The sequence below is a fragment of the Phoca vitulina genome, unplaced genomic scaffold (genome assembly GCF_004348235.1).
Source record: "Phoca vitulina isolate PV1807 unplaced genomic scaffold, GSC_HSeal_1.0 scaffold11, whole genome shotgun sequence".
In the NCBI taxonomy this organism is placed as follows: domain Eukaryota; kingdom Metazoa; phylum Chordata; class Mammalia; order Carnivora; family Phocidae; genus Phoca; species Phoca vitulina.
In genome coordinates, this window is record NW_022589714.1 from 24,258,615 (window position 1) to 24,285,861 (window position 27,247).

Here is a 27,247-nt window from a genome sequence, read left to right on the forward strand (position 1 = left end):
CTGGGCTTGCCTTGTCCCTCGATTGCAGCTAAATCAACATCGAATCATTTTGAATAACTAGGAAATCAATCTGAGGATTAAGGAAACAATCTGCACAACTGGACAGAGAGAACATGGGAGATGCAAGGTTTGGAGATGTGAATTGGAGGAGAGAAAAGCTACAGTGCTGTGAAGGGGAGGGAGTCCTTTTCATGGAGAGAAGTCAGGAAGAGAGGGAGAGAGTGGGAGAGAGAGCAGCGTGTAGGGTTTGTGCAAGACACCGTGGTGTGGGGATCCCCTGGGTCACACTGGAAGAGAATGTTCCCCCTACTGGAACACATTTGGAAGAGGGTATATTGCCTCTTCACAGACAAAAAGCCCACCAGGTGCCATTGCATGGCCATTCAACAGCAGGGGACAGAGGCACACATGGAGGGCATATAACCTGGTTGCAGCTTTTCACTGTGCTTCACTATAGACTCCTGGAACCTACACAGGTGATGACTGCTTTTCTGGGACAGAACGGTGAGGGCGGCCTCTGGGGTTGAGGAGTGGGTCCATGCCTTGCAGGGTCCTTTAAGATTTGGAGTTTTGAATCTCAGCCACTGGCCAGAGATAAGACACAGGAGAACTGTGGTGCCAAGTATGTTGATGGCCCAATCACAGACAGGTTAAGGGCAGGGATCTGACAAAAGCCTGGGACACAGGAGGGGAGATTTGTTCACTCTTCCATGAGGGCCTCCTGAATAGCAGTGGCCACGAGTTCCCCTCCACAGGGACGAGGGGGAGGTGACACCATCTTCCACTTCTCACTACCTCCCCCACCCCACCCCACCCCCCCACACACACACACCAGCATGGTTGGACTTCAGGGAGAAACATAGCACCTCCAGTGGAGGCTGGAGTCACTTATGCCAAACCCCACCCCCAGGGTTCAGGCCCCCACATGTACCAAGTCTACTGATAATAGAGTGCTCCAAAGCATCAGCTTCAGTTCTGGTGGAACTAGGACCAGGCTTTCCTTTTTTTTTTTTTTAATTTTTAATTTTCTTTTTTTTTTTCTTTTTTCTTTGGAATTAGGCTTATAGTTTTTTGTTTGTCTATCTGCTTTTCTGTTCCTTTTCCTTTTTTCTTGGATCAAGTTTTTTTGTTTTTTGGGTTTTTTGTTTTGGCTTTTGGGTTTTTTTTAGCAGGCTTATATTAACAAACAGAGCACACCTAGTTAAGGGTCCAAACACTCACCACTGCAAGCAAGAAGGAACTCTGCAGACGACTGACCTGTGGGAAGGAGCAGCCAAAATGCAATAGCAGAGTGCACACAGCATACACCAGAAACACTTCCTGAAGCACCAGGCCCTGGATAGTGTGGGACTACTTCTTAATATAGTATTACTCTCAGGAGCAGGAAACATAACAAGCTTTCATAACATGTAAAAGACAGAAACCTAGACATAATGACAAGACAGAGGAATTCTCCCCAAAAGAAAGATCAAGAAGAAATCACAGCCAGGGATTTGCTCAAAACAGATATAAACAATATATCTGAACAAGAATTTAGAAAAACAGTCATAAGAATACTCGCTGGGCTGGAAAGAAGCATACAAGACACCAGAGAAACCCTGGCTACAGAAATAAAAGACCTAAAAACTAGTCATGCCAAAATAACAAGTGCTATAACTGAGATGCTATAACAAATCAGGCCTCAACTGGATGGAATTACAAGGATGGAAGAAGCAGAGGAATGAATCGGTGAAATAGAAGATAAAATTATGGGAAATAATGAAGCTTAAAAGAAGGAAGGAAAACTCTTGGATCACGAATATAGACTTAGGGAACTCAGTGATTCCACAAAGCACAATAATATCTGTATTGTAGGAGTCCCAGAAGAAGAGCAGGAAAAAGCGGCAGAAGTATTTAAACAAATTATAGCTGAGAACTTCCCTAATCTGGGGAACAAAATAAGCATTTAAGTCCAAGAGGCACAGAGAACTCCCCTCAAAATCAACAAACAGGTCAACACCAAGACATAATCATAGTGAAATTTGCAAAATACAAAGATAAAGAGAGAATTCTGAAAGCAGCTTTAGGGACAAAACGTCCTTAACCTACAAGGGTAGACCCAAGGCTGGCAACAGATCTATCCACAGAAACTTAGCAGGCCAGAAGAAAGTGGCAAGATATATTCAACGTGCTAATGGGGAAATTATGCAGCTAAGAATACTATATCCAGCAAGGCTGTCATTCAGAATGAAGGAGAGATAAAGGTGTTTCCAAGATAAGCAAAAACTAAGGAAGTTTGTGAACACTAACCCAGCTCAGCAAGAAATATTAAAGGGGACCCATTAGGAGGAAAAGAGAGACCAAAAGCAACAAAGACTAGAAAGGAACAGAGGCAACCTACAGGAACAACAACTTTACAGGTAATACAGTGGCACTAAATTCATATTTATCAATAATTACTCTGGACTCAGTGCTCCAATCAAAAGACAGAGGGTATCAGAATGAATTAAAAAAAAAAAAAGACCCATCAATATGCTGTTTACAAGAGACTCATTTTAGACACAAAGACATCTCCAGATTGAAAGTGAGGGCGTGGAGAACAATCTGTCATGCTAATGGACATCAAAAGAAAGCTTGAGTAGCCATACTTGATCAGACAAACTAGATTTTAAACCAAAAACTGTAATAAGAGATGAAGAAGGACATTATATCATAAAAAAGGGGTCTATACAAGAAGAAGATCTAACAATTGTAAATATTTATGCCCCCAACTTGGGAGCAGCCAAATATATAAATCCATTTATAACAAACTTAAAGAAACTCATTGATAATAATACCATAATAGTAGGGGACTTTAACATCCCACTCAAAGCAATGAACAGATCATCTAAGCAGAAGATCAACAAGGAAACAAGGGCTTTGAATAACACATTGGACCAGATGGACTTAACAGATATATTCAGAGTATTTCATCATAAAGCAGCAGAATACACATTCTTTTCAAGTGCACATGTAACATTCTTCAGAATAGGTCACATACTGAGTCACAAATCAGGCCTCAAGCAGTATAAAGAGATTGAGATCATACCATGCATATTTTCAGACCACAACACTATGAAACTTGAAGTCAACCACAAGAAAAAATTTGGAAAGACCACAAATACACAGAGGTTAAAGAACATCCTACTAAAGAATGAATGGGTTAGCCAGAAAATTAAAGAAGAAATTTAAAAATACACGGAAGCAAATGAAAAGGAAAACATGACAGTCCAAAACCTTTGGGATGCAGCAACGGTGGTCAAAAGAGGGAAGTATATAGCAATACAGGCCTTCCTCAAGAAGCAAGAAAAGTCTTGGAGCACCTGGGTGGCTCAGTCGTTAAGCGTCTGCCTTCAGCTCAGGTCATGATCCCAGGGTCCTGGGATCGAGCCCCACGTCGGGCTCCCTGCTCAGTGGGGAGCCTGCTTCTCCCTCTCCCACTCCCCCTCCTTGTGTTCCCTCTCTCGCTGTGTCTCTCTCTGTCAAAATAAATAAATAAAATCTTTAAAAAAAAAAAAAAGAAGCAAGAAAAGTCTCAAATACACAACCTAACCTTGCACCTAAAGGAGCTGGAAATAGAACAGCAAATAAAGCCTAAAACCAGCAGAAGAAGGGAAATAATTAAGATTAGAGCAGAAATAAATGATATATAATTCAAAAAAGTAGAACAGATCAACGAAACTAAGAGCTGGTTCTTTGAAAGAATTAACAAAATTGATAAACCCCTAGCCAGACTTATCAAAAAGAAAAAAGACCCAAATAAATAAAATCATGAATGAAAGAGGCGAGATCACAACCAACACCTTAGAAATATAAACAATTATAAAAGAATATTATGAGCAATTATATGCCAACAAATTGGGCAATCTGGAAGAACTGGGTAAATTCCTAGAAACATATAAACTACCAAAACTAAACAGGAAGAAATAGAAAGTTTGAACAGACCATAACCAGCAAAGAAATTGAATCAAACAATAATCAAAATTCTGCCAACAAACAAGAGTCCAAGCCCTGATGGCTTCCCAAGGGAATTCTATCAAACATTTATTTTTTTTTTAGATTTTATTTATTTATTTGACAGAGAGAGACACAGCAAGAGAGGGAACACAATCGGGGGAGTGGGAGAGGGAGAAGCAGGCTCCCTGCTGAGCAGGGAGCCCGACATGGGGCTCAATCCCAGGACCCTGGGACCATGACCTAAGCTGAAGGCAGACGCTTAACTACTGAGCCACCCAGGTGCCCCTATCGAACATTTAAAGAAGAATTAATACCTATTAATTTTGAAGCTGTTCCAAAAAATAGAAATGGAAGGAATACTACCAAACTTATTCTACAAGGCCAGCATTACCTTGATTCCAAAACCAAAGACCCCACTAAAAAGGAGAATTTTCTTTTTTAAGATTTTATTTATTTATTTGAGAGAGAGTACACAAGCAGGGGGCTGGGCAGAGGAAGAGGGAGAAGCAGGCTCCCTGCTGAGAAGCGAGCCAGATGTGGGGCTCAATCCCAGGACCCTGGGATCATGACCTGAGCCAAAGGCAGACACCCAACTGACTGAGCCACCCAGGGGCCCCTAAAAAGGAGAATTACAGACCAATATCCCTGATGAACATGGACACAGAAATTCTCCACAAGATACTAGCTAATTGAATCCAACATTACATTAAAAGGATTATTCACCATGATCAAGTGGGATTTATTCCTGGGCTGCAGGGGTGGTTCAATATCCACAATCAACATAATACACCACATTAATAAAAAAGGGTAAGAACCATATCGTCCTCCCAATTGATGCTTAAGAAGCATTTGACAAAATATGGCATCTTTTCTTGATAAAAACCCTCAAGGAAGTAGGGATAGAAGGAACATACCTCAACATCATAGAGGCCCTACATGAAAGACCCACAGCTAACATCATCCTCAATTGGGAAAAACTGAGAGCTTTTCCCCCTACAGTCAGGAACACAACAGGGATGTCCACTCTCCTCACTGTTGTTCAACATAGTACTGAAAGTCCTAGCTTCAGCAATCAGACAACAAAAAGAAATAAAAGGCATCCAAATTGGCAAGGAAAATATCAAACTCACTCTTTGCAGATGACATGATACTCTAATAGAAAACCTGAAAGATCCCACCAAAAAATTGCTAGAACTGGTACAGGAGTTCAGCAGAGTCGCAGGATATAAAATCAATGTATAGAAATCTGTTGCATTTCTATACACCAGTAATAAAGCAGCAGAAAGAGAAATCAAGGAATCGATCCTATTTACAGTTGCACCAAGAACCATAAGATACCTAGGAATAAACCTAACCAAAGAGGTAAAAGATCTGTATGCTGAAAACTATAAAACACTGATGAAAGAAATTGAAGAAGACACAAAGAAGTGGAAAAACATTCCATGCTCATGGATTGGAAGAACAAATGTTGTTAAAAGTCTATACCACCCAAAGCAATCTACACATTCAATGCAATCCTGATCAAAATAACACGAGTATTTTTCACAGAATTAGAACAAACAATCCTAAAATTTGTGTGGAACCAGAAAAGACACTGAATAGCCAATGGAATGTTGAAAAAGAAAACCAAAGCTGGAGGCATCACAATTCTGGACTTCAAGCTCTATTATAAGGCCATAATCATCAAGACAGTATGGTACTGGCACAAAAACAGACACATGGATCAATGGAACAGAATAGAGAACGCAGAAATGGACCTACAACTATATGGTCAACTAATCTTTGGCAAAATAGGAAAGAATATCCAATGGAAAAAAGACAGTCTCTTCAACAAATGATGTTGGGACAACCAGACAGCAACATGGAGAAGAATGAAACTGGACCACTTTCTTACACCATACACAAAAATAAATTCAAAATGGATGAAAGATCTAAATGTAAGAGAGGAAACCATCAAAATCCTAAGGAGAAAACAGGCAATAACCTCTTTGACCTTGGCCACAGCAATTTCTAATGAGACACATCTCTAGAGGCAAGGGTAACAAAAGCAGAAATAAACATTGGGACTTCATCAAAATAAAAAGCTACTGCACAGTGAAAGAAACGATCAACAAAACTAAAAGGCAACTGATGGAATGGAAGAAGATATTTGCAAATAACATATTGGATAAAGAGCTAGTATCCAGAATCTATAAAAAAAAAACTCATCAAAATCAACACCCAAAAATAAATAATCTGGTTAAGAAATGGGCAGAGGACATGAACAGACATTTCTCCAAAGAAGACATACAAATGGCTAACAGACATATGAGAAAATGCTCAACATCACTCATCATCAGGGAAGTACAAATCAAAACCACAATGAGATACCACCTCACATCTGTCAGAATGGCTAAACTTAACAACCCAGGAAACAACAGATGTTGGAAAGTATGTGAAGAAAGGGAAAGCACTGTTGGTGGGAATGCAAACTGGTACAACCACTCTGGAAAACAGTATGGAGGTCCCTCAAAAAGTTAAAAATAGAACTACCTTATGACCCAGCAATTGCACTACTAGGTATTTATCCCAAAGATACAAAAATAGTGATTCAAAGAGGCACGTGCACCCCAGTGTTTATAGTAGCACTGTTCACAATAGCCAAAATATGGAAAGAGCCCAAATGTCCATCAACTGATGAATGAATAAAGAAGATGTGGTGTATATGTATATGGTATGGAATATTACTCAGCCATCAAAAAGAATGAAATCTTGTCATTTGTAATAATGTGGATAGAAGTAGAGGGTATTACGCTAAGCAAAATAAGTCAGTCAGAGAAAGACAACTATATTATTTCACTCATGTGGAATTTAAGAAACAAAACAGATAAACATAGGGGAAGGGAAGATAAAATAAAATAAGAGAAAAACAGAGAGGAAGGCAAACCGTAAGACTCTTAACTATAGAGAACAAAGTGAGGGTTGCTGGAGGGAAGATGGGTGGGGGATGGGCTAAATGAGTGATGGGCATTAAGGAGGGCACTTGTTGGGATGAGCACTGGGTGTTATATGTAAGTGATGAATCACTAAATTCTGCTCCTGAAACCAATACTATACTATATGTTAGCTAACTTGAATTAAATAAATTTTTTTTAAAAATTCAAGGTCATAAAGATAATGAAAGGCTGTAGAAATGCTCTAGATGAAAAGACATTTAAAGAGACATGATGAAAAAAAAATAAAATAAAATAAAATAAAGAGACATGATGGGGTGCCTGGGTGGCTCAGTCGGTTAGGCATCTGACTTCGGCTCAGGTCATGATCTTAGGGTCCTGGGATTGAGCCCTGAGTTGGACTCCCTGCTCAGCAGGGGTCTCTTGTCCCTTTCCCTCTGCCCCTTCCCCTGCTTGTGCTCACTCTGTCTCTCAAATAAATAAATAAAATCTTCAAAAAAAAAAAAAAAAAGAATAAAAAGGCATGACAACTCAGTGCAACATCTCATTTTCGATGTAATTTCATACTCTAGAGGGAAATATTATAAATGATATTTGTATCTACTAAAAAAACTAGAATATGAATGTCAGACAAAAGTATAGTATTAACATTACACTTACTAATAACTGTACTGTGTTTATATATAAAGAGAGTATCTATAAGTTGTTAGGTGCAAAGAGCCATGATGTATGGAACTTACCCCAAATGATTCAGAAAAAAAAATATCATATAGATAGCTAGATAGAGCTAGATAAAGGGGTTGAAAATTAGCAAAAGACAAATATGGGTACAATATTCTTTGTACTAGTTTTATTTCTTCGATTTTTAATAAATTAAAAATTACTTCCAAACAAGAGGGTAAAAATAATTTTTAAAAGAATATGCAATAATTTGATTAAACTGGTAATTCTCTTCTCCTAGACTGGCTTAATATTGGTTTAATTTTGTACATTCTTTTCTTCCTTTGAGACATAATATTCTAAAATTCTTTAAACATTATTCACAGAGAATCTTCAGGCATAAACGTGTTTATTGGCAAGGTATTAAGTCAGAGGTTATTTGACTCACTGTGCAGTGAGATTTGACTTTTCTGGTTGTCTGTTTCTGCTGAGGCCTCAAGGCTGAAAACAAAAGGTGTCATATATACCCACAAGTCTAAAAAGAGTTTATAGACAATGAGATATCACTATACACTTAAAACTTAAGAAATAGAGACAATACCAAATGCTGGTGAGAATGTAGAGAAATTAGATCTTTCACACATTGCTGGTGAACATGTAAACTTGTATAGCCACTTTAGAAAATAGTTGGGTAGTTTCTTAAAAAATAAAATGTTGCTTGTTTTAGAAATCTGTGGTTTCCCTAAATTAGATGGAGCATCATTGCAATCCAAGTGTTTTTACTTCCCTAAGCAGGCCATTCTACTTTTTTTACCAGCTTGCACTGGCCTGGTGCCAGTCAATGACACAGCTTTTAAACAGTGGTAAATATAAATATTAGTAATTTCTCAAGGAATCCTATTTATAATTAACAAGGTCATAAAAGTGATGGTCATGATTGAAGTTTGTGTAATCTGGAAAATCACTTGAATTATTAGCTATTCTTCCTCTCAGAAAACTATCCCTTCTGTAACTGCCCCTCACACTGACCATCCCTGAGGCTGTTGGCCAGAACCCAGTAGATCATTTATCCAAGAAGAGGGGTGTTGGTGTTTTCTTCTTAATTAACCTACCTTGATTAGTAAAATCTCCTAAAGATGACTCACTGTCAGAACAACTTTGTGTCACTGAAAAACCCGGACTTTTCCCAAATTCTACCTTTTTTCAAGCCACAGTTCAAGTGCCCAGGCTTCCATGAAGATTCCTAAAGCTCTTAGCATTCTCCTCCCTTATGTCATTTGTTTTGCACTGTCTTGTGTTACTGTTCTTTGGGAACCTGCCCTTGCTCTGCCAGCTAGTAAAAGTGACCCAGGACAAGTTGCATAACATGTCTGATCCTCCATTTCCTCCTCACAAAGTAGAGGTGATAATAGATTTTACCTCAGTGTTTTTAGGATTAGGTAAGATTACACAGGGCTCTGTAGTTTGTAGTTTGCTATAAAATGTTAAGTATTATCACTTCCCATAACTGTATCTCTTCCCTTACCTCCCAGCCACCCAACACAAGTCATGCTGCCCTGACTCTCTGACCCACCACAGCCCTGCATGTTGGAGGCTGAGTTCCTCACCTGTGCCCATGCTGACATACTTTCATGCTAACCAGAAGGAAAGCACCTTCTCTGATGTTGCAGCTGAATGTACATTCAGTAGGAGACAAATGTACATTATGTGGAAAGATTTGTTTCCTGTTTGAAAATAAGGGTGTACTAAGGGTAACATGGAGTAATTGCAGCTTCAAAGTCCAAAGCCAGGAACATCATGACTGCTGTCCTGATTATATTACAAATCTAACAGTCCCTGGAAGTAAATGGCTACAAATAAAGCTGTTGAGATTTCTCTATTGAAAAGATGATTTTGTCATTGTTCGCTGTTGTAGTGATGATATCCCAAAATCTAATATTGGACATAATCCATAGTTGACTATCATATAGTATACGGTCCTCAAGGGATCTGAACTCCTATTGCAGTTTACTCTTCTCCATGTCTCATTAAGTGCTTTTGTCTGGTTTGGCACCAGATCATCTCTGAGTGACTTTAAAGTGAAGAAACCTGTCAAACACAAATATGAGCAGGTAATCAAAGTTAATATTATCAGTAGTGAGGTGGGCCTACATCATGTACCTCTTCATGTGCACAGAATCATTTTCTGCAAAGATTTGTGGTATTTCTGATTTCCGCAAAGATTAAATGATTTGAACCTGGTCATGCAGAAACATCAGATGGATCTAAGTGGAAGGTCATCCTATAGAATACTGTCAAGGATATGGAAAACAGGTAAGATAGAGAAACTGTTCCAGATTGAAGGAATCTGAAGAGACATGACAACCAATTTGCTGAAAGATCACACATGAGAAGGAAGAAAGACAGGAGTCCAAGATAGCTGCAAAGTTTTTATCCTGAGAAACTGGAAGGATAATGTCACCATTAACTAAAATAAAGAAGACTATGGGAGGAACATATTTTTGGAGAAATGAGGAGCTCAGGTTAGGACAGTTGAGATGCCTTTTAAACTTTCTCAAGGGGGTAGTTGAGTAGGCTGCTACATGATCTGGAATTTGATAATAGGTCAAGTGACAGAAGTCAGTAAGGAATATAGAAGATTTAAACAACATAATCAACAAGTTTGATATAATGAACAGAAAGAACACAGCACTTCCGGATACACATTCTTGTCAAAAACATCCAAAACATTTACAAATATTAACTATGTTCTAGGCCATAAGACAAGCCTCAATAAATACCAAGAGAATGATACTATATAAACATTTACAGATTTGTAGAAAGCTATAATTCAGAGGAAAAACAAGTTAATCCTCCCTGACCATCAGTAACAGGTAGCACTAGGTCTTATAATGATCAGTTTAATCTTCACCTTTGAGGCTTTTGTTTTGGTTTGGGTTTTTAATTTGCTGTACTGAGCTTATTTTTGAGGTGTTTAAAAAGTCATTTTGTCCAATAAACACAAAAGATAGTTTTAAAAAAAAGAGGTGTATAATGAAAACAATAAGGAAAATAATTTTTATATATTTATTTTTTAAGGTTTTATTTATTTTTTGACAGAGAGAGACACAGCAAGAGAGGGAACACAAGCAGGGCGAGTGGCAGAGGGAGAAGCAGGCTTCCCGTGGAGCAGGGAGCCCGATGTGGGGCTTGATCACAGGACCCTGTGATCATGACCTGAACCAAAGGCAGACACTTAATGACTGAGCCACCCAGGCGTCTTGGAAAATAATTTTTAATAATTACTTTGAAATAATTCTTAACTTACAGAAAAGTTGCCGTAATAAAAAGAATTCCTATATCTCTTTCCCCCATACTAATTGTTTCTTTATTGCATTTTCTTCTCTGTGTCACACACACATGCCCATGCAGCATTCATCATTAGTAGTCTTTTTCTGAACCTTTTAAGAACAATCTAAAGATGTGATGCCCCATCGTTTCTAAACATCCTTGTGGTTATTTCCCCCAAATGAAACGCTATTCTCTTACACACAAACCTCCAGATCAGGAAATTAACATTGGTACAACACTACCATCCAACTCATAGACCGGATTCAAATGTCCTCAACTGCCCCAACAATGTGTTTATTCATTTTGATCCAGGATGCTCTTTAGGGATGTATGCATTTGGTTGTCATGTCTCTTCAGATTCCTTCAATCTGGAACAGTTTCTCTATCTTACCTGTTTTCCATATCTCTGACAGTATTCTATAGGATCACCTTTCACTTAGATCTGTCTGATGTTTCTGCATGACCAGGTTCAAATCATTTAATCTTTGCAGAAATACAGAAATACCACAGATCTTTGCAGAAAATGAGTCTGTGCACGTGAAGAGGTACATGATGTAGGCCCATCTCACTACTGATAATATTAACTTTGAAACAAAGAGTCAGTTTGTTTCCTGCTTTGGAAGAGAGATAGTGTCTTCCTTCAGGGCAAAGAGCAGGCATGCTCACTGCCAATTATAAAAGACAGACCTCTAAGCTCAGAATTCCTTTTTAAGCAACACACAATATCAATTGTTTCCTCTCACATTTTTCTAAGAGAATAGGGGTTCCTGGAACTGACAAAAAAAAAATTCTGATACTCTTGTTACTGCTTTGCTGTCATAAACTGTCCTTTGTCTCTGACCCAGGTGTTTCATGTTTTCTGCAATTATCTATGAAATGTGGCAGGCTCTTATTAGCTTATCAGTAGGTAAAATCTCAAACACATCACAATTCTTAACAATGTGATCTGGCCCCATAACCTCTTTGACCTTCTCTTTTAAAAATCTCCCCTTCTTGGGGCACCTGGGTGGCTCAGTGGGTTAAGCGTCTATCTTCAGCTCAGGTCATGATCCCGGGTCCTGGGATCAAGCCCTGAGCGGGCTTCCTGCTCAGCAGGGAGCCTGCTTCTCCCTCTACCGCTCCCCCAGCTTGTGCGTGCGCTCTCTCTCTGTCAAATAAATAAATAAAATCTTAAAAAAAATAAAAATAAAACTATCCCCTTCTTTATTGCCCCTTCAGTCACACTTCCCTTCTTCCTATTCCTTGATCATGGCAAGAAACTTCCCACCTCATGGGCCTTGCACCCATTTTCTCTCTCCCCATAGATCCACAGAGGTCATTTATTCAACTCTGTGAGATCTTTATTCTAATATCACCTTCCTTGACTCCACAGGCATACATCCTAATTTTTCTCTTTAGGACATATCAACATCTAACATATCATACCACTACATACCATTTTAGGCTAAAATCCAAAACACTGACAACACCAACTGCTGACAAGGGTGTAGAGCAGCAGGAACTCTTATTCATTGCTGATGGGAATGTGAAATGGTACAGCCACTTTGGAAGAGACTTGGACAATTGGAAAGATGTTATAAACATCTTTCATAATTGCCAAAACTAGGAAGAAACCAGGATATCCTTCAGTAGATAAATGAATAAATTAAGCTGTGGTACATCCATACAATGGGATATTATTCACACTAAAAGAAATAAGCTGTGAAGAAATGAGACATGAAGACCTGGAGGAACCTTAAAATGCATCTTACTGAAGAAAAGCCAAGTTGAAAGGGCTACATGCTATGTGATTCCATCTATATGACATGCTGCAAAAGGCAAAACTATGAAGACAATAAAAATATTGGTGATTACCAGGGGTTGGGGAGGAAAAGGGAGGGAAAAATGGGTGAAGCACAGAGGATTTTTAGGACAGTAAAGCTATTCTGTATGATACGATGATGGTAGATACATGCCATTATACATTTGTCACAATACACAGAACATACACTGAAAATGACACTTAATGTAAGCCATTGACTTTGGATGATAATAATATGTCAGTATAGGTTCATCAATTGTACACTATACAACTCTGTAGCAGAATGTTGATAGTGAAGAGGTTATATATGTGGGGTAGGGGGCAGGGTAGTATATGGAAACTGTACTTTCTGTTTGGTTTTCTTGTGAACCTAAAACTTCTCTAAAGATAGTTTATTTTTAAAAATACTGTGCAAGTGTTTAGAAGAAGTAATAGGCAAAATATGCTAACATCAGAGTCTCATGAAGATAGATTGTTGAGTGAAAAAAATAAGTACATTATTTTTTTTTAAATGATTTATTGATTTGAGAGAGAGAGAGCATGCACGCATGCAAGCTCAAGCAGGGGGAAGGGCAGAGGGAGAGGGAGAGAAAGAATCTCAAGCAGTCTCCTCGCTGAGCATGGAGCTTGATGCAGGGCTAGATCTCATGACCCCTGAGATCATGGCCTGAGCCGAAACCAAGAGTCAGACATTTAAGTGACTGAGCCATCCAGGTGCCCTAAAAGTAAATACATTATGCATAGTTTGTATATAGTATGGTTTCTTTTATGTGAAATAAATCAGGTGCTAGATATAGACACACATCAAGTGTATGTGCATCAGAAAATAAAGTCTGGCTACATATTCAATAAACTGTTTACAGTGGTTCATGGGAATTAAGAGAGGAGATAGAACAATGGAATTTCATCTTTTTTACTTTACTTTCTTCTATACTGTTTAAATGTCTTATAATGAATATGCATTACTTTAGTAATATTTACAAACACAATTCCAAAAGGACTCTCACTTTAACTATGCCTGTATTCTTAAACTTTAATTCAATGTTTATGAAAATATGGTCCAAGTAACACCTATGTCAGAAACACCTGGGTCTTTATTAAAATTTACTTCCCAGATTCTATCTCAGCTTTATTAAGGGTCTGGTCTAGGAACGAGATATAAGATTTTACACTCTTAGGAATCACACTGGGTGATTCCAACCTCTTCCATTTTGAACTACAATAAGTCACAATGAATGATGTATTGCTGAATAATCAGCAAATGCCAACACCTCTTGGATAAACACCTACCAGTTGCGTATCAATCTGAAAGTGAAGAACAACAGTTAGTTACAGGCCTGGTCTAAAGGGAGAAAAGGCAAAATAACTAGGTCAGTGGTTCAAGAAATGTGGTGAACCAACATATACTCTAAGAAGCACTGTCATATAAAATGAGGCACAAAGAATCTATAGAGATAAAAGCTGCCAAGTGTTCAGAACTTTCCTTCTTCCTTTCATAAACACACAGAAGCAACAAGTAATATCTGAGGGACTATAAATCTATATAATGATTCTACTTCAATTCATGTTGAAATGAATTTATTCAGATTTAACATGAAGGAAAACCCAGAGGTTAGTACTTTCTGAAGAGATACGGATCTAAATTATTGTCAAGTAAACTGATATTTATTTCCATTTATATAATCACTTTAATCTTATCTTGACTTGATTACACTCTACATTTTAATCTGAAATATAGAAACTAAAGAATAATTCATATAGTGATGTCTTCTGCTTCTGCCTCCCACAATTGGAATCATCTTTCTGAAAGCATTCCCAAGAATTTCTATTTCTTGAGATAAGAATAAAACATTCTCAGAATCTATGCATCTGATGCCTCTCTATAATATAATCCAGAGCAGACGATCTGTGCCACACAGTACCAGCCAAAAGGAGCATAGTTACCACAAGTAATAGGTGGCTTTTCAATAATTGGCTCCATTACAAAAAGCCTACGGTTAGTGGGATTAGAACAGATTTACCATGGTTCAATGTATTTAGCGAGGAGCAACTCTTGGAAGATAAGGTAAGTTCTTAAATGATAAAATTATGTGACTTTACTGTATTTATGAGCAATACTGTTTTTTTTAACTCAGGTTTTTTGTTGTTGTTGTTAGTTTTATCTATAAGTGATCCATCTTTCAGAAGCCATGAATTATCCTGGATGTCTTTTGCTTCCTTCCGTATTCGAAAAAAGACACATATTCAATTGCAGTTTCAACCTCTTTCTGCAGATGGCATCTTATTTTATGTTGCACAACACTTAAAAGCACAATCAGGTAAAGTTGGCAGGATGTTTGCGGGGGGGGGGGGGGAATCCTAACGAATTCCCAGTAGTCTATTAAGTAATGTGTAATGGAGTATTTTTATTTTTTTAAGTCACTGAGCCTATAAAATATGTAAATACTTGATACTTGTATGTTCTGTTATCACTGCAAGTATATGTTTATGAACTGACTCTCTAAATATAAATTTTAATAAAATAGCAAGAGATTTAGAATTAAAGTTAGCAAAAGCCAAATATAGTATATTCTCAACTGTATAACAGTCCCATCACAAAAGAGGTTGAAGTCAAGCATAATAGTCCTATGTAAAAAGGAACAAAATATGTATATAAAAGATAAAGGAAAGGAAGGCATGATTGATATATTTCCAGTAAATCCATCCACATTTATAGCTCCAAAAATTTTCTTTAAGCTATTCAATTTATTATCTAAATAGTAAACCTAGGATTCACAGTCCAAAATAAGTTTCTAAAATATTTTTAACTATAAGAGTAGCACAATTATTACAAAACAATATGAAATAAAAATATCCACGTAGTATATTGCAGTTTAAAAATTGTTTTTTAGTTTTTATTATTTTACTCTTGATTTCCATTTTCATATATCTTTCTCCAGAATTTTGATGAAGACATTTGCATTTATAGTTACATTTTTATTGCAAAATATTTATAAATTTTACATTTGGCTTTTCTTTCATCTTGTTTCTCAGAAAATGAAATTTTAGTATTGGGAAATAATTAAATCAGTTTTTTTTCCATAGTCAACATAAATGGTACCCTGATTTTCATAGTCTAATCTAAGTAGCTCTTTTGAAGATGTCTTAATATACTGCTAAATGATTAAAATATCATTTCCATGTTTCTGTCTCAATGCACTGGTGAAATACCTTCAAAATAATTTCAAGGAGAAAAGATAATTTCAAATAAAAAAAGATAACATGATTGAACTACAAAATATACCTTAGAAGAGATTTGTTTTCCTGAGATTTTATATTTCATTTTAAATTCATGATTAGATCTCCCTGTGAAAATGCCAAATTAAAGAATTGTACACAAACGGAAAATTTCTACCTCTAAATCAAGAGACATTAAAAAACAATCAGCTTTAGTTATGTTGCTCATTAAAAAACTCAGGATTAACCTTTGCATGATAAGGGCATAAAAACAAGATTTTGGATCAAGATTAATTTGGAACTGCACTGGCAAAGAATATTGTACTGTAGTTTTATAATTAGTATACTAGATACGTATTTATGTTTACGTATGTAAAATAAAAAGCTTATACACATTAACACATACAGCAGTCCAAGAGCATATTTTTCTTACATCTGTTATTAAATGGCACTGTATTTCAATTCATGTCAGTCAAGATTTTCCTTTTTTCTGCCTCAGACACTGTTTACAAAGAGAGATGAAAATAGATATATTAGTTTCATGTCATGGTTGGTGCTGCATTTGACACTTATGTAAGGAAATCATGAAAACTTTAAAATATTAAAAACCTAAGCTTTACATTCTCAGACTTAGATTAACCTAAAGGTATTTATCAGATGAAAAGCATAAACTTATTTATTAGCATTCAGCTAGTGTAATGAAGTGGTAAAGGATGTTTCATTTATTTACGGTTGCATAAAATACAAGTGGTATTCTTGTACTTTGTACCTTCTTTAAGAGTTATGTCTGATGTAAATGTTAACTAAGACTTATAGCTGATTCTCTGCTGAGAGGAGCTTTTAGTAAAAAATGCCCACTTAACACACAATGTAAAAAAATAAATTTAGATATCAAAAACCAATTAGGTTTTCATATGTGAAAAGCCAAATTTTCAGTTAACAAGGTATCTCTATCTCTTTAGAGGTTAATAATTTTAATAATCTCAAATAATATAAAATTTACAACAAACTAATTTCAAAATTATCTTCATTGATTTTAGATCTTTGATTTTGGAAAGAGATTTTATTTATTTATTTATTTTTATTTTTATATATTTATTTTTTAAGATTTAATTTATTTATTTGACACAGAGAGAGAGAGAGGAATCACAAGTAGGCAGAGTGGCAGGGAACGGCAGAGGGAGAAGCAGGCTCCCCGCTGAGCAAGGAGCCCGATGTGGGACTCGATCCCAGGACCCTGGGATCATGACCTGAGCCGAAGGCAGACGCTTAACGACTGAGCCACCCAGGTGCCCCCTGGAAAGAGATTTTAAAGAAATAAACCCTTGGCACCTGTTTACCCATTGCTGTTAAGTATTTTATACCTTAAAGTGAGTGTTTTTATACATAAAAGTTATCAATATTATATTAAGCACAAATTAATCACAGACAGCCTGAATTCATCTTGATATAGTTATAATCCTCACAAATATGTTTTTAAAAAAGCCTGGTCATCCACAATGTAACTTAACGTTAAAGCATATTCAAACCAACAATGCAAGATAAGTAAGTTAATATTACCTTCGCTTTCCTTTTCGGGAGATAAAAGTGTATAAAATTTCCCTAATACACTTCTTCTATAGTACCTTCATGAATGTTAGATCCTAAAAGGTTGCTTTGATCTCTGATGCATGGCTGGGGTGGAGGTGAGGGGTGGGGGGCAGTGGCAGCACAGATGAGGGAGGGAGGGCCCTAGACATGGTTAAACAGGCATTAAATAGCCAAGGTGAATTCATTTATGATCTTCATTCCATTTCTGAGCTCAGTTTCTTAGGACTGTCCACTAGAGGTCAACTTCTAACATATACTTACCCTAATGCCAGTCTGTACTCGTGACCCATGACTACAGCCAGGGCCCATATTCTAGTCTCTAAAATAAAGGTTTGCATGACAAAATCTGCTAATACAGTTACAAGAGCAATTCTAGCTTCCAGGGACACAGAGGGGGAAAAGAAAAACACCTCTTTTTGGGTCAAGTCTTCACAAGACAAGAATACCAGCAAAACTGTTAAAATAAGTCTTCCTTGGCAGAAGCTATTCCCTTTGCTCTTAGAGTTGGCAACTTGACCAGTGATTTTATAGATCACAGCTTTAGCTTTCCTAATCATTTTTTAGATACTTTATATTCCAATGTAGCCCTTCACTGTAACACCGTTTACCATAGGACACTCTATGAGACAAGTAGCAAGAGAAACTTCTTCCATAATCTGGTGAGAGAATTTGTGTCCACTTAGAGGCCACAAAGTATATTCAGAGTGTTATACATTTTTAAAACTTAATATCAATTATGTTTCATTGTTCTAGTTTCTTATAGTACAAAAATTTAGATGATTCAGTCCACATTTAATTTTCTTTTATATAGCCTAAAAGTTTGCAAATGCTGCTTCTCTCTCTTTAGACTTAAAATACTACTCATGTTAGAAAATATATGAATAAAGCGAATTTCTTCCTTTTGTTGAGATTTTTTTTTTTTAATTTGCTCATCATCACAGGAAAAAGATGTTTTATTTCTTGCTTTCAACCTCAAGCTAGTATTTGAGAAATACTCTGAGTCCTCTCACCCCACAACTATACAAAGGTGATTTCTTAACTCAACAATTGTTTATTTAGCATCTAATTACGTGCCAGGAACTGTGCTAGGTGCTGGAGATCAACCATTGGGCCAAATCAGACACAGACCCTATTCTCATGAAGTTTACAAGCTAGTGGATGAGGCAGCTGTTAATCAAATAATCACAGATGTAATGGCAGATTATATTCACTAGAAATTCTCTGAGGAAAATGATTTATGAGAACCATACTTTGCATGGACTCATATAGTTTTCTCAAGTGGAAATCATAGGTGTAGGACTGTAGAACTGCTAGGTCTCCCACCAGTCTTAGAATAATGGTCTGAAGTGGACCACAAGGGTGAATAGAAGAAAAGGACACTATTTGTGGGAGGGAGGTGAGGTAGTGTGGCACTGCCCAAGGAGAAAAGGAAGCAATAGTAGCATGTGCCAAGAAATATCCTTGGATAAGAAAAGAAATTTTTATTGGTTGTGAAATGTTAGGGAAAAGGGAAAATGCTGTCTTAAGGAAGATAATGTCCATACTTTGCTAACCTCTTGAAACAATCTTACATTGAAGGGCTGCATTCTTTTTCTAGCCACAGAGAGTTGCATTTACTTTTCCTCTGAATGCCTCACTGCAACTTCATACACATTCTGGATCATATTTGTTCAGATTTGTTTGCAGATGACTATATAATTTTAAAATGAGATAAATATTGTGAAGGAGAGAATCATGGTGCAATTAAAGTACTAAAAGAAACAAACCTGACCAACTTCGGGGAATCAAGGAACACTTCTCTGAGGAAGTGGCATTTGATCTCAGACCTAAAGGATAGTAGATGAGGTGGAATGGGGATCTGGCAGAGTGTTCCAAGAAAATGAAAACATGAACAAAGGTTCTGAGGCAAGAACAAGGTCAGTGTTACTGGAGTAAAGAGAGTAGAGGAAGAGGGAGAATACACTCCAGGTAAAGCTAGAGAAAGCGGCTGAGAACCTCCAGAGCCTCTATAGATGTAAGGATTTTAGGCTCTTATCTCAACAACAGTGAATGCCATTAAAGGGTAGTATAATGACCAGATCTTTTCATTTGAAAAGATCATTTTAGCTTCAGTGTAGATTCTAAAATCAATTAGAAAGGAAGGTTCTAGCAATAGATTAAGATAGCGATGACAGTAAACCTAATGAAGGTGGCATAAATAGACAGAATAAGAAGTTTACAGTGAACTAAAATGTTAATAAATCTGTTTCATTAGAGACCTATCTTTGATAGACTGATTATTGTGGAACAAAAAAATATATGGAATCAGGGATCAAACCTAAATTTTTGAAGAACTGGAGGATGAGGGAGTGACTCGCTGAGTTTGGAAAGACTGGAAGATGCCAGATGTATGGGAGGAAGTTCACAAACTGAGATATGAACTTTGGGATTTGATGTGCCTTTAAAACATCCAAGCAGAGATCTCAACTAGGGATTTGTGTAGTTGTAGACAGAACTTGATGCCAAGGACATGGCTGAAACCTTGGAGAGCGTGTAAGAAGAGGTGTTCATAGCACCTGTATTAACTGCTCTTAATTCTTTCTTACTTCCTCAGTCTCTGTCAAAAACAGAATCAGCAGCTTGGAGTAAAACATCTAAGTTACTAATTTTTACACATTCATCCTTAACCATATAAAATCATTAAAGGAAAACCTCACTTTAAGTACCACAATACATTCATTCAGTGTGAAATATTTACAACTAGGAAAAACTTATGTGGCCAATTCCTGAATAATACAAGATATATGTATGAAATACATACACATATATTTTTATCTCTAAATGGAAACAAAATTCTCTAACATTATTGTGATCAAGACTATTGCTTTTTTTCCCAAAACCAGAACTTACTCAAATGGCCAAAAGGGCAAGAGTTTTTAATGGAGCAACATTTTACCGTTACTAATTAACTGGTTTTCTTTCTCAACAGGTGATTTTTTATGTATCTCCTTAGTAAATGGTTCTGTTCAACTTCGCTACAACCTTGGTGACAGAACTATCATTCTCGAAACTCTCCAAAAAGTAACGACTAATGGAAGTACTTGGCATGTGATTAAAGCAGGAAGAGTTGGTGCAGAAGGCTACCTGGATCTGGATGGGATAAATGTAACAGAAAAAGCCAATGCTAAAATGAGCTCCCTGGACACAAATACTGACTTCTATATTGGAGGAGTGTCATCCTTAAATCTTGTAAATCCTATGTCAATAGCAAGTGAACCTACAGGTTTTCACGGCTGTGTCCGAGAAGTTATTATAAATAATCAAGAACTACAATTAACCGAATCAGGAGCAAAAGGCGGTTCAAATGTAGGTGACTGTGATGGGACACCCTGTGGGTACAATGTGTGCAGAAATAGGGGTGAATGTATGGCAAATGGCACAACTTTTTCTTGCAGATGTTTGCCACATTGGGCTGGAAATACATGTGACCAGTCTGTGTATTGTTTGAATAATCTTTGTCTTCACCAATCTCTATGTATACCTAACCAGTCATTTTCTTACACTTGTTTGTGTGCTTTGGGTTGGGTGGGAAAGTATTGTGAAAACAAAACTTCATTTTCAACTGCAAAATTTATGGGTAATTCTTACATTAAATACATTGATCCAGATTACAGAAGGAGAAACCTTCAGTTCACTACTATATCCTTAAATTTCAGTACTACTGAAACAGAAGGCTTAATTGTATGGATAGGAAAAGCTCAAAATGAAGAAAATGATTTTCTGGCAATTGGGCTCCATAATCAGTCCTTGAAAATAGCAGTTAACTTAGGAGAAAGCATTTCTGTGCCTATGACCTATAACAATGGCACATTCTGTCATAATAAATGGCACCATGTAAGAGTAATTCAAAATCAGACTCTTATTAAGGCCTACCTAGATGACAATCTAATTCTCTCTGAGGATATTGACCCACACAAAAAATTTGTTGCTCTAAACTATGATGGCGTTTGTTATCTAGGGGGCTTTGAATATGGCCAAAAGGTAAATAAAGTGACTCAAGAGATTTTTAAAAGAGATTTTGTTGGCAAAATTAAAGATGTATTTTTTCAGGATTCACAAAGAATTGAGCTAATTAAATCAGAGGGATACAATGTTTTTAATGGAGATGAACAAAATTATACAAACTAGTACTTGTGATTTTAATTTACAAAATATATATGTAAATGTAGTTATTTCGATAGTCATTTCTTTGGCACATTGTAGTCTAAATGCTAACACATCTTTTTTGTAAGTTTATAAAATATAGCTAAAGAAACGATTTTGGTTGTTTTCCTACATCCAATATGTCTGTAAATATGTTGATTCCAAAGTTTTCACTCCATTTAGTGTTTGCACATCTGTGAAAATTGTTTTTAAGTAAAATTTAGGTGGGATAAATGATACAAAGAAGAATAAAATAAAAAAGCAAATTAACCATAGGAAAAATAAAAATTATATAAGAAAAATATATAACCATATTCTATTGCATGGCTCAGCTATGATTATTTACATGATTGCAATAATGTGAAATTTAAATATGGACTTAAACCAAAAGTTTTTGCATGAATGTGGGAAGGCAGAAGGTGGAGGAAAGGAGAGTTGGCTGGTGAGGGCTAAACACTTATCTTCCACAGTAAGACATTAATAGTTACAGTTTTTGCAACTTTTTTTTTAAGCATATAACATGTCACAAATATGAAGGCAAATATCCTAAGAAATGGCTAAAAGAATCGAAAATAGTTACCTCTGGAGAGTAGTGCAAACACTGTTGGGTTTTGTTATAAACCTTATGGACTTACTTTTTAAACCATGTAATTATATAACTGATCAAATATAAAAGCTAAGCTTTATTTACACTTAACTTTTCAAGTCTACAGGTCTCAAAATTGGGCATAAAGCAGGTTCTGAATAATGCCATTGAAAAGTTGTCATACTGATTCTATCTGTACCATTCAAAGCATTAACTTGTGAAAGTCCATTTTACCCAACCACCAGTTACTGATATAATTGTGAGTAGGATTTTCTCTCCCCACCCCACTCCACCACTGCAGATGGGAAAGTAGTTACTGCTGCTGTTATTTAGCATTTTTAGAGTTTAATATTTATGATAATTTGGCCACCAAGAAAGCAACTGACATCACCACTGACACAATGCATTAATAGGGAGAACTATGTGGAGAAAAAAAATTATCTTGGTAATAAGCAACTTGTGAAGTTTGAAAGGAAAAATACATAATTATCTTATTAAATGGAGAAGAGAGTTTACAAATAAAAGGACTGGTGCATGGTTAACTTCTCAATGCTATTAGGCAGAATTCGGCATGTGCAGGGTCCAGTCTGTATAAAGAAACCAGGTAAGCAACTTATCATTTGAAGGATTTTAGATTTGGGGGGGTCAGAATGCTGTAGATGCCCTTGGAGGGCCGCAGAACTCAAGTTAAGACCTTTGGCACCACTCAATGGGACACAAATTGCCCCCAGGTATATTAAATTAGAAAACGTGTGTGAACAAAGATATAATATAAATTGCAGAATATTCTATATATAGATTCAAAGTAATTTGGTTTTGTTTTTGTTTTTAACAGAAACCATGCAAGAAAACTCTGTCCAATATTTGCTGAAAAACTGTGACCTAAATTTGTTTTGGTCCATACCATTTAACTTCGGTGATATTAAAATCAAAGCTGCTCTTGTTTTGATGGCTGATAATTAGATCTAACTTTAAAGATACACATTTTATGTATATAGGCAAGAAAGCTGTTCTATGTAAGGCTACCAAAGCTTCAGTGAACCACACCCCCATCACAGCAGGCCACATGTTCTCTCATAATAAATGCAGAGCACCTATCCTTAAAGCAGCACTTCCCAACATTTCAGGGGACCCCTGAAAGCCCATAAATCTTCTGGGGATCCACAGAGCACTTATTTTCTCAATGACAATTCCATGTGAAGTCAGATTTTCTTCATGTATTTCAAACAAATGACATATTGCAAAACACTGAATGCAGAAACATATAAGAGAATCCCCCTGTCTTAAGTCAGACTTCAGAGATGTGCAAAAAGGAAAACAATGACATTCTTACTAAGTTTAGTGTAAGTTATTTTTCATACAAATGTCACATTAACGTAATAGGTAGATTACTGTTAAACATCTTTAAAATTGTAACATTTAATTTCTAAATTGCTAAATGATATAATCCATACATATTTATGGGTTCCCAGTAATTTTTTAGATTAAAAAATTGGGTCCTGAACCCAAAGTTTGAGAATTACTGCTTTAGAGCTGCTTCTGACAGCTGCAATTTTACGTTAAGATGTGACCACTTGTCTTCTACACTACACTGCAAGCTCCAAGAGACTGGAGGCTAGCTAATGGTAAGAACTTAAAACTGCTACCTAGCAATTTCCTGGAAGTCAGAATGACTTGGTGAAAATCTAAAATTTCATGTGGTGAATTATCACCATTATTCATTTTTGCTATCCTTGGGATGACAGTGTTGAAGATTTCCTATGATATACTTTTCCAACACAAAAATTGATACTGAAACCCTTTAAAATAACTTTACTATAAATGTTACAATGCTTCTGAAACAGTGTTGAATATTAAGGTTTTATTTTTTTAAAGATTTATTTGACAGAGAGAGACACAGCAAGAGAGGGAACACAAGCAGGGGGAGTGGGAGAGGGAGAAGCAGGCTTCCTGCTGAGCAGGGAGCCCGATGCGGGGCTCAAACCCAGGACCCTGGGATCGTGACCTGAGCCGAAGGCAGACGCCTAACGACTGAGCCACCCAGGCGCCCCATGTAAACATGTTTTAAAGTAAAGGTGAAACATCACCAAGCCAGGTGATGGCAATGTTTACCTTTTTCAATATTTTTTATTTATTTGACAGAGAGAGCACAAGCAGGGAGAGCGGCAGGCAGAGGGAGAGAGAAGCAGGCCCCCAGCTGAGCAGGGAGCCTGAGGCGGGCCTCGATCCCAGAACCCCAGGATAATGACCTGAGCCAAAGGCAGATGCTTAACCGACTCAGCCACCCAGGTGCCCCAATGTTTACCTTTTTAAAGATTTTTTTTTTTTAAGATTTACTATTAGAAAGCCCAAGTGGGGGGGGGAGGAGCAGAGAGAGAGAATCCCAGCAGACTCCCCACTGAGTGCAGGCCTACTGTGGGGCTCAACATGGGGCTCAATCTCACGAGATCATGACCTGAGCCAAAACCAAGAGTCCAACGCTTAACCAACTGAGCCACCCAGGCGCCCCTTAAAGATCTCTTTTAAAGAAGTTGCTGCTGGGGCGGCTGCGTGGCTCAGTCGTTGGGCGTCTGCCTTCGGCTCAGGTCATGATCCCAGGGTTCTGGGATCGAGTCCCGCATCGGGCTCCCTGCTCCGCGGGAGGACTGCTTCTCCCTCTCCCACTCCCACTGCTTGTGTTCCCTCTCTCGCTGTGTCTCTGTCAAATAAATAAATAAAATCTTAAAAAAAAAAAAGTTGCAGGGTATTCTTTTAAAATAAGGAATATTTTAAAAATACAGCTTGGGCAGATATATCCATCCACACTGAATTATTTCACAGAAAAAGCAAAGGTATTTGGGGATATTCATAGTTATACTGAATTCACTGCCTTTTCTTTAAGTACATATGTTGAAGTTTCCCCCCATGACTCTGTTCTGAATCTATAAAGTAGACTCATGTTTTCAAGACACTTCTAAGCTATTAACCTAGTATTTCTTGCTCTATACATGAATTACTGAAATTCTTTATGAAGCAGGAATCAAAGAATCAGGGTTGGCACCTTTTTAAAAGTAACCAATTCTATTCATGATTTCGCTTGGGAGACAAAAGTCAATAGTTGATTATGTATATTGCCCTTTGTTGTCATTAGTTAAGTGGTAAACTGACCAAATGTTTTAAAGGGATCCGAGATTGGAATAGTGCAACTGGTATATTTAAATGCTAAAATTAAGTAAACTATTTGCTTTAATAAAATATGATTAACTCTCATAATGCATTTAAAATTAATTCATATCCATCTTTAAACACAGCTACTGGCGCGCCTGGGTGGCTCAGTCATTAAGCATTTGCCTTCGGCTCAGGTCATGATCCCGGGGTCCTGGGATCAAGCCCCGCATCGGGCTCCCTGCTCAGCAGGAAGCCTGCTTCTCCCTCTCCCCCTGCTTGTGTTCCCTCTCTCACTGTCAAAAAATAATCTTAAAAACACACACACACACAACTACTGGGGCACGGGACAGGGGGGTGCTCAGTAGGTTAAGCATCTGCCTTTGGCTCACGTCATGATCCCAGGACCCTGGGATAGAGCCCTGCATTGGGCTCTCTGCTCAGCAGGAAGCCTGCTTCTCCCTCTCCCTGCCGCTCCCCCTGCTTGTACTCTCTCGCTCTGTCAAATAAATAAAATCTTTAAAAAACTAGATATTATTAAAAACTAAAAACATCTGATTTAAATTTACCAGTTTTCTGTTAACACATATACATAAACCTGTGTCAACAGCCAAGTGGCTAAACTGTCAACTCCCATTTTCTTTTCTATTGTTGGTATTTTTCTTAACTTTTAAACATATTTACTCTGGTCTGAGAGCTGTTAAAACTCCAAAAACTTAGTTCACCTACACATAAGCTAAACTTAAGAATTGTGGTAAGTAGAATGGTCCCTCAAAGTTGTCTACATCCTAACCCCTGGAACCTGTAAATAGGTTATATGGCAAAAGGGAACTGAGGTCACAGATGGCCTTTAGGTTGCTAATCAGTGGACCTCAAAATAGGAAGGTTATCCTGGATTATCTGGATGGGCCCAATGTAATCACAACGGCCCTTAAAAGTGGAAGAGGGGTGCCTGGGTGGCTCAGTTGGTTAAGCGACTGCCTTCAGCTCAGGTCATGATCCTGGAGTCCCGGGATCGAGTCCCACATCAGGTTCCCTGCTTAGCAGGGAGTCTGCCTCTCCCTCTGACACTCCCCCCTCCTGTGCTCTCTCTCTCTCTCTCATTCTCTCTCTCAAATAAAAAAAAAAAAAATCTAAAAAAAAAAAAAAAGTGGAAGAGGGGATCAAAGGATCGGAGATGGCAACATGAGAAAGACTCAGCCCCATGTTGTTGGCTTTGAAGATGATGGAAGGGACCATGAGGCAAGGAAAGTGGGTGGCCCCTAGAAGCTGGAAAATGCAAGGGGAATGGATTTTCCCCTAAGACTTCCAGAAAAGGAATGCACTCTTCTGACACCTTGATCTCAACCTGCTGAGATCTGCTTCAGACTTCTGATCTACAGAAATGTACAATAAATTTGTGTGGTTTTAAGCCACTAAGTTTTGAATAATTTGTCACAGAAGCAATAGAAAGTAAGACTTGAGAATTAGGATTTGAAATGAATATAAACTTAGCAAATCTATACAAGGGAACCACGTGTTTTTGTGTCTTCCTTCTCACTTTGAGGAGTTGGGTTGTTCAATAAAGGGTTTCAGACAGATTGGTGGAATACAGAGGGAAAGGGGATACAAAAGGGACATACATAGTAATCAGGCTTTTGTCTCTCTCTCTCCTGTTCTCAATTCTCATACAACTGGCATGCACATAGACCTTGCAGAAAACTAGAAATGAGCTAGAATTCAGTTCTGACAATAGCAGCCTAACCTTGGGCAAGTTTTTAAATTTTTCTAAGTACAAGTTTCCTCAAGAGACCTCTAAGGTAAGTCTTCAACTTTCAGGCTGACCAAGGC

At 37.4% G+C, this 27,247-nt stretch overlaps 2 protein-coding genes across 2 annotated transcripts in view; both read left to right on the top strand.

Moving 5' to 3' along the window:
• The window catches only part of LOC116635773 (protein eyes shut homolog), a 602,300-nt gene extending 586,536 nt beyond the window's left edge, over positions 1-15,764 (top strand). The window contains exons 16-17 of the mRNA XM_032410093.1: positions 14,856-15,017; positions 15,733-15,764. Coding sequence (XP_032265984.1) covers positions 14,856-15,017; positions 15,733-15,764 — 194 coding nt within the window. The remainder of the gene's footprint in view (positions 1-14,855; positions 15,018-15,732) is intronic.
• Positions 15,765-19,495: 3,731 nt separating this feature from the next.
• Positions 19,496-22,013, top strand: LOC116635505 (protein eyes shut homolog). The gene has a single exon (XM_032409552.1). The coding sequence runs from the start codon at positions 20,674-20,676 to the stop codon at positions 21,670-21,672; it is 999 nt and encodes a 332-aa protein (XP_032265443.1). The 5' UTR covers positions 19,496-20,673; the 3' UTR covers positions 21,673-22,013.
• The last annotated feature ends 5,234 nt before the right edge of the window (positions 22,014-27,247 follow it).